General features: G+C 36.2%; 1 protein-coding gene across 1 annotated transcript in view; it reads right to left on the reverse strand.

The window, feature by feature from the left end:
• LOC138967526 (ankyrin repeat domain-containing protein SOWAHC-like) overlaps positions 1–14,802 on the reverse strand; it is a 32,174-nt gene that overhangs the window by 5,458 nt on the left and 11,914 nt on the right. The window contains exons 10-13 of the mRNA XM_070340136.1: positions 14,233–14,305; positions 11,926–12,006; positions 10,598–10,615; positions 80–121 (exon numbers count right to left, since the gene is read on the reverse strand). Coding sequence (XP_070196237.1) covers positions 80–121; positions 10,598–10,615; positions 11,926–12,006; positions 14,233–14,305 — 214 coding nt within the window. The remainder of the gene's footprint in view (positions 1–79; positions 122–10,597; positions 10,616–11,925; positions 12,007–14,232; positions 14,306–14,802) is intronic.

Consider the following 14,802-nt stretch of genomic DNA (forward strand, 5'->3'; position numbering starts at 1 on the left):
GTACAGAGACAAGATGACTGTGTCAGTACCTGCTGTGCTAGGATAATTACCAATTCAATGTTACATTAACTACACTCACCAAAATTTGGCTTCATGAGCTTTACAGTGGACACCAACAATTCTGAAACCAAACCAAAACACAGCCATTATCTTCTCATTATGTTTGTTGTTCAAACTAAATAGTTTTACTGCAGAAGCTGGTGTTCCTGCCAAGTATATGATGTTGTAACTTTCAGGTGGGTTTTATTTCATAAAATGAATAGTCATGCAAATAAATACAGTGTGATACTCAGTGATAATATTTTTTCCACCTATCAATATATGGAATAACAACATTACAGAAAAATAGTATACAGACCATAATTATAGAATGATTAAAATATCACACATTGTGCTTCCCTAGTGAAATTCAAACAATTGATATATATATAAATCCCTGATAAGATTAACAGCTCATTTTCAAACTTTTTAGTTTGATTCAAAGACTGAAAATGTGTATAATTATGACAGTGTAGAGTAATTTGAGTACATTCTTAATGATCAGTGTGTCACAACAAAAGCTAAATTACTATGTACATGTTATATTTTCCATATTTACAAGAGAACTTTGCTAGCCACTTATAAAAACCAATCAAATCATTTGATAAAATATAGCTTGCATGCATGTTACCTATGCTTACAAATACCCCCCTCCGACCTCCAACCCCTTTTCCCAATTTATAACTACCCATCCTTTGTTTTTCTTGCCATATCTGTATGTACTAAATATTTAAATAAACAGACTTCTTGCCATATCTGTATGTACTAAATATTTAAATAAACAGTTCTTGCCATATATGTATGTGTACTAAACATTTAAAAAAACAGTCATTATGTCATTAAGACTTCTTAATTACATTCAAATATGCATCTCAGTTGCGCATCTCAAAAATAACATCACAACTACTGTTATTTCCACAGAAGAGACAATCAATGACTGCACCTTATTACTGGATCATTCATCATGAAGACATGCTAATTAAGCTTCAATGAAAATAATAATAACCAAGCCAATAAAACAATTCAGCCAAAGCATTGTGTGTCAGCCACCATGACTGCACAGACAGTTTCGACTATTATTTAACACAGCCATCATCCTGTAAGAAAAGCAATGAGTTTGGCATGCCTTAACTTTAACTGGCTCAACATGCATTCAAATAAATCTGTTCAAATCCCTAACACACCTCCCTCATTCAACCTTTGTTTTTTTAAAGACACCACAATCCAAACGATGAATTCAACAGAAAAAAGGATAACGACAGGAAGGGAGAAGGTTGAGGGGCATTCCAGGATTTCTCTGTCCAACCACTCAAGTTTAGAACCAATCTTTTTAAACCCCTATTTAACCAAAAAAAGATTCGTAAAAGAAGGGTGTGTGAAGAGAGAGAGAGAGAGAGAGAGAGAGAGAGAGAGAGAGAGAGAGAGAGAGAGAGAGAGAGAGTTGGTAAACAGCCCATAACATGCACTCAATTCCCACATGTAATTTCTCAGTTTAGAGTTCTCAAAAGAACACATTTCTTTGACCTGAAAAACTGGTCAAAATTTTTAAATTACAATAATTACGACGGGTTTTGTTATTTTGCCAATTTTGCTCTCTTTCCCTTTAGAAATCAATTATTGTATTGAACACATGACAGAAAGCCCAACATGCACCCTAAGTTCTCACAACAAAACATACTTGATCACTTCAAAAACAGCAAAAACAACTCAAACTAAACAAGGAGACAGAAAGGGGGATACTGCACAGCATAAACTTTTCTAACCACACTTCAATAGCTTCTTTACTCAAATAAGTTTGTTCAGCTTCACAAGGTAATATCATTTTTAGTTTAAATATTATTAATCCTTTAGCATTTTACCTGTCTAGCTCTCCTCATAATTCATTCTATCTAATCTCTTGTGAAATTCCTCAAACTTTATCTCCTGGATGCCCTTGAGTTCATTTCCCTCCAACCACCTGATGCAAAAGCCATTGTCAACTGCCGGGATTAATTAACACTGAGAGAAAATGCTGTAATATCCATGAGGCAACCAAAAAATGAACACTAACTGATTGTGCCCAGAGAATTCAGAGGGATGATGTGTGTAAACAACATTACAAAATTAGAGTTATAATAATGTATACAAAGAGATGACCAATATACAAAGAAACACACCACTACAATATGGAAAAATGCAATAATTTATCTAGGATAGAAAACTCTTTTGTGATGTACGTGATGACATTTCTAAAAATGTGTGCAGATATTTCCATGAAGATAGCTGTGCAGGTCATTGTGTGTAATAATTTGAAATAACCCCCTCTCTTCAGACTGTTTTCCATATAGGCATTGAAACTGATTGTTTTTCTCACAGAATACTGCATGACTGATTTCATAAAATATGTTTTAACTTTTATGTACACTGATAATGTTTTATGACACCTGTGACTCAGAACAGACAGAGATACAGTAGTGAGTAACACTGCAAGTAAGTACTTAATATACAGCACAGCCAACACAAAATGCACAGAGATACACAAAAGGGAAGATTACAAATACATGTACGATCGTATTGAGATAACACTCTGTGCACTTGAGACGTAGTTACCCACCCACCAAACTGTGAATCCTCTCCACTCTCCAGTTTAGTATGCGTCAATAAGACAAAAACCAAAAATGATTAAGACAAAGTGAAGGCATGTCAGTAAATACACATATAAATTCCTATCATGAAAATGATCAATGTGAGACACATTTAAAAAAAAAGAATCAATACAGCCATCAGTGAGTTTAAGTACATACATTTTATTTCTGGACAAGGGTGGGCATTTTAATTGTAAAAATTATGAAATTCCCATAAATATGATAAAATTTTATCAAGAAAAAATACAAGCCCAGGGAAAATGTTACAAATACACTTGGATTTATCAAAGTCTGCAGCTACATGTTCTTGATTATTCAAACCAAATAACACACAAATATGACCATCACAAACTATTACTGGGGGATAAAATTTCATAATAAAGCTTTAACAAGAATTTCAAAATTAGTATCACTTCTACGCTATTCCAGTTGTGATCAGAAACGAATGTTTCTATTCAACACAGGGGTAAAAGTTCCAAATCATTTCACATTAACTCACCTTAATTATGCTCAGCTCACTGAATGAAGAAGACCTAGAATTTGTGTTTGTATGACAATGATGCTCGACATGCCATTCTTAAATCTGTGTCCCCAAAAGTGTGCCTTTTTCAATTGCATGCAGATGGTGATGTGTTCTGCATGCTTTTTTCTGCAGCATGGGTGTTTGTAAGTGTGTGCGTGTGTCAAAAATCAATGTGCACATGCAACCATACATCAGTAAATTCTGGTTGGGTGTCTGTCAACCTGATTCTGCTGCACTTTAGACCATCACAGGATATGTTTTATGACGTTAAAGCTCCTGACATAAGTGCAAACTTCCATGAGCATTTCATTGTGAAAGCTTAAACTTGATGAATTCAAAAAAACAGGGAAACATTTAAAAAGACAAAACAATAAAGAATGAGAATAAAAGACAGAGCAACTAAGAAGAAGTGAAAGGCAGACATATCCCTGTAAATTCAAAAAAACTAAATATAAAAAGAATAAAGTAAACATCAGCACATGAACTGAAATTAAACCAAGTGGTGTTCCAGAAACGTTAAACTTAAAATTTGACATTAAAAATATTTCACAACAAAAATGAAGAATCATTTTTACACATGGCAATATATTTATTGGTCCTGCTAAATAATTCTTGCACAAGCAGTACACAGCAATTATTACATAATAAATAACTATCATGATTGGCACTAATACTAATAGCAATCATATAATGAATTATACCAGGAACAACATCAAGTTCAATTCCTCTGGCAACTAAATGACAAAATACAGTCATAGGCACTTTATGTACAGATTCGACAAGTCAACAAAACAAAATATTAAAAATTAAGTCTGCAAAAGTTAAATACCATCAATAACAAAATAAAATAAACAGGGTTCATATTAGAAAAGAAAAAAGGAAATCCAAGGGGTAAACAACCTGATCAAGAACTTTGCGGGTCATGGACATTTGGAGCAGAATGAAATAATATGCTCTGGTTGGTCATAGCTGACAGAATTTTACACAAAACTAGAAATTGTTAAAACTTTTTTTTTTAAATCCTTGGTACACCTCAAAATAACCTCTGTAACTTGACTAACAAGCTGATTTTGGTTTAAAGAAAAGTAGATTCAAAGAAACAGCACACATATTTATATTGACAAATATGTACAGATGTATAAAAGAAATGGTACCATAAGATGCAGGAAATTCATAAATCTATGGAAAAAAAAATTTGAAAAAAAATTAAAAACCACGTACGAGTACAGCCTGATATTAAAACAGGACAGCTGGGCAGCAAAAGTTGGCAGTATAATAAACAGTAACATCTTTCTTCTATTCACAAAGAGGAGGAGCAGAAGGAGAACGAAAGAGACGAAAAAAGAGAGAGAGACAGAGACAGACAGACAGAGGCAGGTCGAGGTTCAGGATAGACCACCAGAAAAGACAGAGAGAACACATGCACAGAGAAAGTCGAACAATAACTAAACAGGTCAACAGAATTATAGATGAAACAACCCGAGTACAAAAGTGTGCTAATATTTATATGCACCAGCATTGAATAACTACTTCCATCAGGCCAAAAAAAAAAAAAAATTGTCTGTTTTTGGTCACCCGACCGACCCTAAATTTTGGCGCCAACCCTAAAAAAAAAATTTTCAAAACTCAAAAAAATTTTTTTTTTTTTTGGTGGTAAAGGACAGGGTGAGAAAATGAACAACAAAAACGTGTGAAAACGAAAGTCCGCTGACGATTTGTAAATGTGTTGAGTGTCTTGTCTCTATGTATAGTGAATCCAGTCTCTTTGCGCGATTTTTAAAGTTAGTTTTATTGGTTTACATTTGGGGTAAAAAAAAAAAATAAAAAAAATAAAAAAAAATCCCTACCTACCGACCCTATTTTTTTTAGCCATGTTACCAGAAACAGACAATTTTTTTGGGGGGGGCCTCAGCATTGAATAATTACTCATAGAGTAGCAGTACCCCTTGATTTAAGACTAGCTCCATCCTTTTAAGACCCCACCACCTTCTTAGACTTTCTGTTCATAGCACCTGCAAATTAACCCTCAGTTTTAAGACTGTAACACTCCTTTTTAAGACCTGATAATTTTTTATTTTGTTTAGGTTTTAATAGGGGGTCTCATTCAAAGCAGCTCAGTAGAACCCACCACAGAAGACTATAGTCCTAATCTGAAAAAAAATGTCTCGACACAGAATGAATGTAGAAATTTCTTAGATATCTTACACATGTCTGAAACTCTCTAGTAAAAAAACATCTCAAGCCTTTTATGTTTCAGGTTCAGATTCAGTTCTGGAGTGAAACTCAAATAGAAGGCAAACCCTTACAAGACATTTTCACTCAAGAGTCAGAGTTGATTTAGACATTTCTACTGTTACACATTTCAGATCTTTCAGAACTGCTCTTGAAAGTTATCTCACTGCTCAATTTTCAATGGGTTCTGGCAATGGAAAATCAAGCAAAGGGGAACCACTGAGGCTTAAAAAGAATCACAACAAGCAAGTATGTATAATTTCAAGAAACTGTAAGCCAAAGAAATGTTAATTCAGCATTAGGGGAAGGGGTGGGGGTATGGAGGTTGAAATCATGCATCCTACTCCTTTTCAAGAATTGAGACAAATAAAAAAAAAGAAGAACACAATATTATTACTAGCAGCTATACTTAACCCCCTGCGCCCACACAAGATCTTTTCTTCCAAGCAAAATCAAAACAAAAAATCTCTTAACAAGAAAAGCAATCGAAAACCGAAAAATAAACCAACAAAACATGGAACCCTTCCTATTTGTAGAAGTCAAAATGGAAAAATAAAAATGGAAACCCAGTCTGCAATTTGTTCAATTTGTGGATAAAAGCAGTAGGCACGGACAAAAGACTGATATTCCAAACTTGACAGTAGAAATACCCTTCTGTGGATCTCCTGGAATGTTGCAGTTATTCAACAAAAACAACATCATCATTAATGATCTGGCAAAAAATTCGGGATTCTGCATATAAACCACCACCTAAATCATCTGTATCCAACACACAAATTATCACCCTATCACCCTCCTTTCCCATGCCTTCATTCTGCAGCGGCCTCATACCCCCTCCCACCTATCACTCTTCAAATATCAGTGGAAACGCTTCTACTGTTAGTGCTAATCTTCCAGACAGGCTACACATAGAAAAAAACTCAGCAATCTACAAGAATGAAGATAAAAGGTGAATAGACACTGACTCCTGACCTCTGCCCCATAGTTTTTAACGTTCGAGATACATACATCAATGAAAATAATCACACTGCCTGAACTTCAGCCTTCTAGTTAAATATTTTTCTTTTTATATATATATATTTTTTTTTTATGGTTCTTTCAAAGAGAAGATGAATTTTCAGATTTCAAACGAACGACAGTGCGAGTTTTGCCAATTGCTAATAATAAGACTTTAATGAATAATACAGTGTGCTTTCCGTGAACCCTTTTTTCATGTAGTTTGTTTGTTTGTTTGCTTAATGCCCAGCCAACCACAAAGGGCCATATCAAGGCGGTTTTTCATGTAGTGACCAATGGATAATTAAATTAAAACAAAAAAATCCTTGTAAAGAAAAACATAAATAACATTGTATTCTCTTGTCTGTTTTCTTCTGCGGTGTCTCTTTTAGTCACAACTTTCAACTAAGTTTGTAAACAAAAAAGGACCTCGATCAAAATACACCGGGTAATAATCGGATACAACACCAATCCAGAACAGAGACTTCCTGGTCGTTTCTCGACACAACTAAGTAAACAAACTGAAAAAGTGAATGAAAAAGAAAAAAAAATCGCGTAATAAAATTTTTCCCTGTTCCTTTCAAGCGTTTTGTCATTAATGCCAATTAAGCTCATGTACAGCTCATCCCTGCCATACAAACAAAAGTTATGTCCTTTCCATCTTTTTTTCTTTTCTCCCTGCTGGCAAAGAAGAAGGAATACAACTTTTGCAAAGCCAATATTACAACTAGCTAATATTAGGCGGGTATAAAAAGACAAATGTAAAAAACCCTCTTATGCAAAAACGTCAATGTGTTTCACTTCACAATCTGCAACAAAAGTGTAAAACATACTTGAAAAAGAAGAGAATTTCCTCTGATCTAACATACCAACGAGTAGTTATCCCTTTGTAAATTTTACTTATCCCTCAACCTGATCAAATACAAATTAAAAAAGAAATTCTGTATTGATTAAAAAAACCAAAATTAAATTAATTAAAAGCACAAGTCAACAGACTGAACATGCATACACCACGCGTAAATTCTAATGGATCATCATTTTCCCAGCTGGCCAGAGAAAATGACTGAATTTGAAAAGAATTGACTCAATTAAGCAATGATACATGTATGAAAAAAAAGTCTAACACATGTCAAGATGCCATGAATACATGAAGGAGACAGAAAATGAAAAAGAGAGCATTAACAAGGGAGGGTAACAAAAAACAAGTCGCGTAAGGCGAAAATACAATATTTAGTCAAGTAGCTGCCATTTTTCAGCAAGACCGTATACTCGTAGCATCGTCAGTCCACCGCTCATGGCAAAGGCAGTGAAATTGACAAGAAGAGCGGGGTAGTAGTTGCGCTAAGAAGGATAGCACGCTTTTCTGTACCTCTCTTTGTTTTAACTTTCTGAGCGTGTTTTTAATCCAAACATATCATATCTATATGTTTTTGGAATCAGGAACCGACAAGGAATAAGATGAAAGTGTTTTTAAATTGATTTGGACAATTTAATTTTGATAATAATTTTTATATATTTAATTTTCAGAGCTTGTTTTTAATCCGAATATAACATATTTATATGTTTTTGGAATCAGCAAATGATGGAGAATAAGATAAACGTAAATTTGGATCGTTTTATAAATTTTTATTTTTTTTTACAATTTTCCGATTTTTAATGACCAAAGTCATTAATTAATTTTTAAGCCACCAAGCTGAAATGCAATACCGAACCCCGGGCTTCGTCGAAGATTACTTGACCAAAATTTGAACCAATTTGGTTGAAAAATGAGGGCGTGACAGTGCCGCCTCAACTTTCACGAAAAGCCGGATATGACGTCATCAAAGACATTTATCAAAAAAATGAAAAAAACGTTCGGGGATTTCATACCCAGGAACTCTCATGTCAAATTTCATAAAGATCGGTCCAGTAGTTTAGTCTGAATCGCTCTACACACACACACACACACACGCACGCACACACATACGCACATACACCACGACCCTCGTTTCGATTCCCCCTCGATGTTAAATTATTTAGTCAAAACTTGACTAAATATAAAAAGAGAGGGAACAGGATGAGGGGGTAGGTGGCTGAAAAATGTTTCTGCTCATCCAAAGTTAAGGGGCTAACAGACTGGAAATAAAATGGAGGAAGGGTGGTAGTGAGGGGGGGGGGGGGGGGTGGGGAGAGTTGAGAGGGAGGATTGAAACTTGAAAGAGGCTCAGAGATTCAGACCACACTGAGTTTTAGATTTAGCAAAGAAAAAGAAAATGATAAGAGAAATAAATTAAAAACAAAGCAAGACAGGAACTGTTTCAAATTATAAATTAATAAAAAAAAGAAAAATAGAGGGAGCTGATGTAGCTGAAATTCAGAACTCACAGAGTTTTTGATGTGAATAGAAAAATAAAAAATGATTGAAATAAAAAAAAAATTTTAAAACTAAAAATAGAAAGTCAGAAAGTTTCAAGTTGAGAAAAAAGTTGATCTGTTCCCAGCTGGAACAGTCAAAAACCCTGAAAGAGAGTTGTATCTTCTTCATTACTCGCAAGAAAATTATCCAAATAGACTAAATTGATAAAAGTTTCATCACTCTCTCACAAAAACCTGGTATGCCTGTATAAAAGTCGAATATGATTTGGCCGCCTAAATATGATCAAAAAAGCTCTACTATGCGGCACACAACTCAGACCCTTGCTAAAAAAAACACCACACACACACACACACACACGCAAAAACCGCTAAGATATACAACTCAGACCTTCTGATGTCTAATAAATAAAATTACAAATAAGAAAATAACTACCAAGAACGCTGACTAGATCGCTATCCTGAACCTGTGAGATTATGCCTCCATGACAAGCAATAACAACATAAAAACATGTATTCTAACTTCCTTTCTACATAGACTAGTGTTGACATACATTACATATCTTCATTGAGTATTATCATGTACTTTCATATTAGTAATACAAAAAATAGCGCATAAAGCTAACCAAAGCCTAAATATGAATATATACAATGAAAGTATTTGGTTTCTTGTTGTAATAAGAACTGTAACACTGTGAAAATAAAAATAAAACAAGACATAATGATGCATCATTGGAGATGATAAAAACAGGTCATGATTGACTACTGGTCAATAAACAAAGTAAGTACACTTAAACCTGAAATAATTCACTACAGTAATGTCAATAACGGAACGCTAAATTAAACTTATACAAGTGTGTCTGTGTATGTGTGCAATCTGTGTTTGTGTCTCAATCTGTCTGTCTGCATCTCTGTATCTATTTGTGCGTGCGCAGGTAGTTAAAAAAAAAGTATTTGCTTCCAATACCTCTGCTAATGCAAACTGCACCATTTCCAACCCCAAAAGCCTCTTGATCTCATACAAAGAGCCATCATTCTTATGAGTATGAATGAGAACCTTGCGAACTAACCACTAAACTTTCAAGTAAGCATTACAGTGTCTCTAGAAGCTACTCAGAATTCTAACTGTTATACTTTTGAGGAGGTTATCTTCTCTTTAAAGTAAAGAGAATTGGAACACTCTTTGTGAGCCAAAAGCCTACCGTACTTTCCGGGTCATAAGGCGCGACTTTTTTACTCGAGTTTGACCCCTGTGTCTTGTATAACGAAGCGCCTAATCCGTGTATGAAATACGAAAAAAATCAAAGAGACCGCCTGAGTACCAGTCAAACAACTTGTGATAATGCATGTTTCAGCTACTAGGTACTACCCTGGCCAAGTTTCCTCTCAAGACATCAAAGAGACCGCCCCATAGGTTAAACTCGGTCACTGACCCCGTGCAGGAAATGTTTCCTCTCTCAGATCTATGACAGGGGAACCAACTCTCATAGCAAAAACTGGGTCATTGACCCCTGGGAAGAAGGTCAGTGTCTAAACAAGGCAACCCAGCTATCACAATGGACCTGCCTTTGATCTCGCCGCACACACAGAGCACACATATTTCCACTCTGTATTCTTCCTTTGATGTGCAGCTTATTTTCATTCTTCGACCGTTTGTTACCGGTATACTTTTTTAATTTTGGTGCGCCCTATCGGCCCCCTGCGCCCAATGGGTGACTGGATTACAATTTTGTTTAAAAAGAAGGGGGTACGCCTTATGCGCTGTAGCGCCTTGTAACCCGGAAAGTACGGTACTTCAATACATGCATACAACTTCCCAAAGATGGCATACCATTATGTATGATGGTACCTGCATTCAGACAGTTAGAAGTGAATATATGTATATGTGCTGTTCAAGTTTACATATCATTGTGGTAGAAACATTGTCAATCCAATGATAAATTAGACTGTTTAGTCTCATTTCACCAGAACATCACTGCCTCAGCCAAATAGGCTAATAATAATGATTTACATCTTCTCATTCTCAAAGAAAAAATTCTGTCTGTACCCAGACAATAAACTTGTTTTGTATTGTAAATCAGTACCACTTCTTCCCTGTTGCTATTCCTACACTTGACTCTGAGAGACAGTATCCGCCTTCTTACCCTGCATGTGGTACAAAGTTTGTAATGGTATTTGCTGCCATTAAGCTCATAAAACAACATCTTCAAAGTAATAAAATCAACACAAAATGCTGTAAACCTTGGAAATTGGGCATTCAAGGTTTCAGCGACAAAACTCTGACCCCCACTCCAAAAATCAAACTCAGAAAGCAAAGCAGTGTGGACTAAATTATGTACCTGCATCACTTTTCTGGGAAAGACCATCCACACAACTACAATGTACTCCAGTGACACTTCTGTTGTAAGACTTCCTCTACATTAAGACCCTATTTTCTCACAGTTTGCTTTAAGGTGTCAGTTTCAACCTTAAAGGCTGACATAGTCCTATTCAATTAGTTTAATTACTTCCAGGGCTTTTCCCATCGTTGCGGGGATGTATAAATTAAGCTTCCTGCAAAGTTTTAGGTTTGAAGTCCTTACCAATTACGAGAAATAATTAATTCTTTATTGCATTGTTTAGCAACAGTTCTCCAGGACTTGGGCTATTTTTAGACCGTTGACGTCAGTTCGTGACGTTTCGTAAACCAAAGATGGCGTCGGAGACAGTCAAAGCGACTGTTCTGTTTACATTCGACACTATCAACACCACTTTGCAATACTGAAATATTTTTTTCTGTGTTCGAAAGCTACAGCCAATCGTTATTATATCCCCTTAGGTACAGTTTTATAACATTATTGGCACATGTAAACAATATGAATGAATTAATGAACGCTACGAGTATGGCAGCCTTTAAGGCTCCCTCCTGTTAAGACCTATTTTTTCCAGATTTTTAGAGGTCTTAAACCAGGTTTATCTGAAAAATTTTTGGACTTTCTTTAAAACAACCCCCCTCGCCAATATCACAACATCAAACAAGCGTGGATCCATCGTTTATCTGCGTCTCTGTCATGGACAAATGAACAATGCCGCTATTGCGCCCCCTGGGGGTGACGGGCCCCTGTCTAGGGCTGATAATCAGGTCCCCACTGGCCCCTAAGAACGACAAAAACTGCTTACGCTGAGCACGAGAAGAGGCCGAGTTTTTCAGGTACTGCTTGGCTTTCTTGCCGCTGTAGTCACGAATGTTGGCGTCTGCCTCTGGAAAAGAAAATGAAAGAGTTAAGAATGCACATCTGAATTATTGAATTTCAGTCAATGAGGCTCTGAATTCAGTTACTATAATAGCCGAATGAATATGTTGAAGACAGCCATAATCTTAGAATTAATAGCAGAACTGATTAAATCAAACAAATATACAACTACAACATACCTGTCAAGTCCTACGCATTCTGCGTAATTCTTACGGTTTTTTGGTGTTTTTTGGGTCCTACGTCGTATACCTCAAACCATACGCATTTTCAGCATTTAAAAAAATAAAAAAAATAATTTTTTTTGTTTTTGACTCACATGCGAAGCAAAAGTGAGTCTATGTACTCACCCGAGTCGTCCGTCCGTCCGTCCGTCCGGACGTCCGTCCGGACGTCCGTCCGGACGTCCGGAAAACTTTAACGTTGGATATTTCTTGGACACTATTCAGTCTATCAGTACCAAATTTGGCAAGATGGTGTATGATGACAAGGCCCCAAAAAACATATAGCATCTTGACCTTGCTTCAAGGTCAAGGTCGCAGGGGCCGTAAATGTTGCCTAAAAAACAGCTATTTTTCACATTTTTCACATTTTCTCTGAAGTTTTTGAGATTCAATACCTCACCTATATATGATATATAGGGCAAAGTAAGCCCCATCTTTTGATACCAGTTTGGTTTACCTTGCTTCAAGGTCAAGGTCACAGGAGCTCTTCAAAGTTGGATTGTATACATATTTTGAAGTGACCTTGACCCTGAACTATGGAAGATAACTGTTTCAAACTTAAAAATTATGTGGGGCACATGTTATGCTTTCATCATGAGACACATTTGGTCACATATGATCAAGGTCAAGGTCACTTTGACCCTTATGAAATGTGACCAAAATAAGGTAGTGAACCACTAAAAGTGACCATATCTCATGGTAGAAAGAGCCAATAAGCACCATTGTACTTCCTATGTCTTGAATTAACAGCTTTGTGTTGCATGACCTTGGATGACCTTGACCTTGGGTCAAGGTCACATGTATTTTGGTAGGAAAAATGTGTAAAGCATGCGAGTCGTATGGGCTTTGCCCTTCTTGTTTGTTTTTGTTTTTGTTTGTTGCTGGCATGGACTGCCGTTCATTCATTTCTGAGGAGGAGCTTGCACCAGCCACACAACAGAAGTTCTGGCATGATGTGCGCCAGTTCTACCTGGCCTGTGTGAGGAAAATGTTGAATAAATTTCCATTTGGCAGTGAAACCCTGCAACACCTTCAAGTGCTGGATCACAGTCTGGGAGCTGACACACTGACTGCCTTCTTGCAGGTCAAAATTAACTCTGATGCATGCTGCCATGATTTTAAGGTGACTGGCAGCATGATTGACAAAGCAAAAATTTGCACAGATGAATACAACAAAGAACACAAGTGACAAGTGACAAGTGACAAGTGAAAAAAAAAAATGAACGAACAAGAGTGCAGTGTAAATGTATTACATGTAGTGGTAAATAAAGAGCAGTTTGTGTAGAAAGGAATTTATGTGTTTTACTTTTAGTTTGCGAAAAACAATCTGATTGGTTTAGTGTGTATGCGTGAGAAGTTGAATTTGTGCGTTTAACCACATCCTGATCCACGCATTAACTATGGTTTTTGATCCCCAACTATGGTTTCTTATGCCATTTACTATGGTCAGAGGCCAAAAGTACTTGACAGGTATGCTACAAAAACATGATGAATGCAGGCTGGCTCCAAGATAGTATATTCTTCTATCTCAATACCATATGTGTGACAATTTCAAAAGAATAATAAACCAAAAGAGTATAATGTCTGAAATGAAACTAATAGGTGGACAGCTCACTACAAAGTCATCTGGTGAATGAAATAATAATTATATCAGTGTTGTTCCAAAACCTCAGTCTTTGGTCATTTAGGCATACGTTTTTGATCTGATGCATTGTTCTGACCCAAGGCCTGTGAAATGTCCGATAGTTTTCACACGCCGGGTGTCTTTCGACACAACATTTTTCTTCTGGTCAGGATATTTTGACCAATATATATTTTGAATCCAGTTCCAACTGACCTATTGTCCTCTGTGTCTGGGAACAACACTGATTATCTTCTCTTTCAAACATCAACAAAGCCTAGACAGGGATGAGAACTCATCAACTGTTCTTCAAGTTTGCTATGTTTCAACCACTGAAGCAAACCTGGACTTTCAACAATAGTGTGCCAAACACAAGCAAACAAGAACTTACTGTACACAGTGACCAGAAGTTCAATGATGTCTTCGTGGCCGTGAATAGCAGCCAGATGCAAAGGTGTGTAGCCCTGCAAAACAACAAACAGATATTTCAACAAGTCTCATTGAGCAAAAAACACTGCTCGTCATATGTTTCTATCTTTCTTTCTTTATTTGGTGTTTAACGTCGTTTTCAACCACGAAGGTTATATCGCGACGAATATGTTTCTAACACACTCACCTTATCAAATAAGTCAAATAGAGAATAGAGTTTGAACATGAATGACAGTACTCTGTGTGTGGCTGCGAATTCCTCAGTCTTTGGTAAAGATGGAAATATATGATGTATTTCACTTCAGAGGCACAAATACAGTGTAAGCGTGTAAACAAAATGAAGTTCCTGAACAAAAATTGTGAAATAAACAGAAATCTCAGAAATCAGAAAGCTTAATCGCTAAATCATGATAGTTCATTGCGATGGGGATGTTTGGGGCAAGGGAAACAATTTCGAATTCAATAGACGTAGGTTTGACAATTTTCAGATCACAGGGGTAGTACACGGGAAATAAACACATACACACAATGC

This window comes from Littorina saxatilis, linkage group LG1 (genome assembly GCF_037325665.1).
Source record: "Littorina saxatilis isolate snail1 linkage group LG1, US_GU_Lsax_2.0, whole genome shotgun sequence".
In the NCBI taxonomy this organism is placed as follows: domain Eukaryota; kingdom Metazoa; phylum Mollusca; class Gastropoda; order Littorinimorpha; family Littorinidae; genus Littorina; species Littorina saxatilis.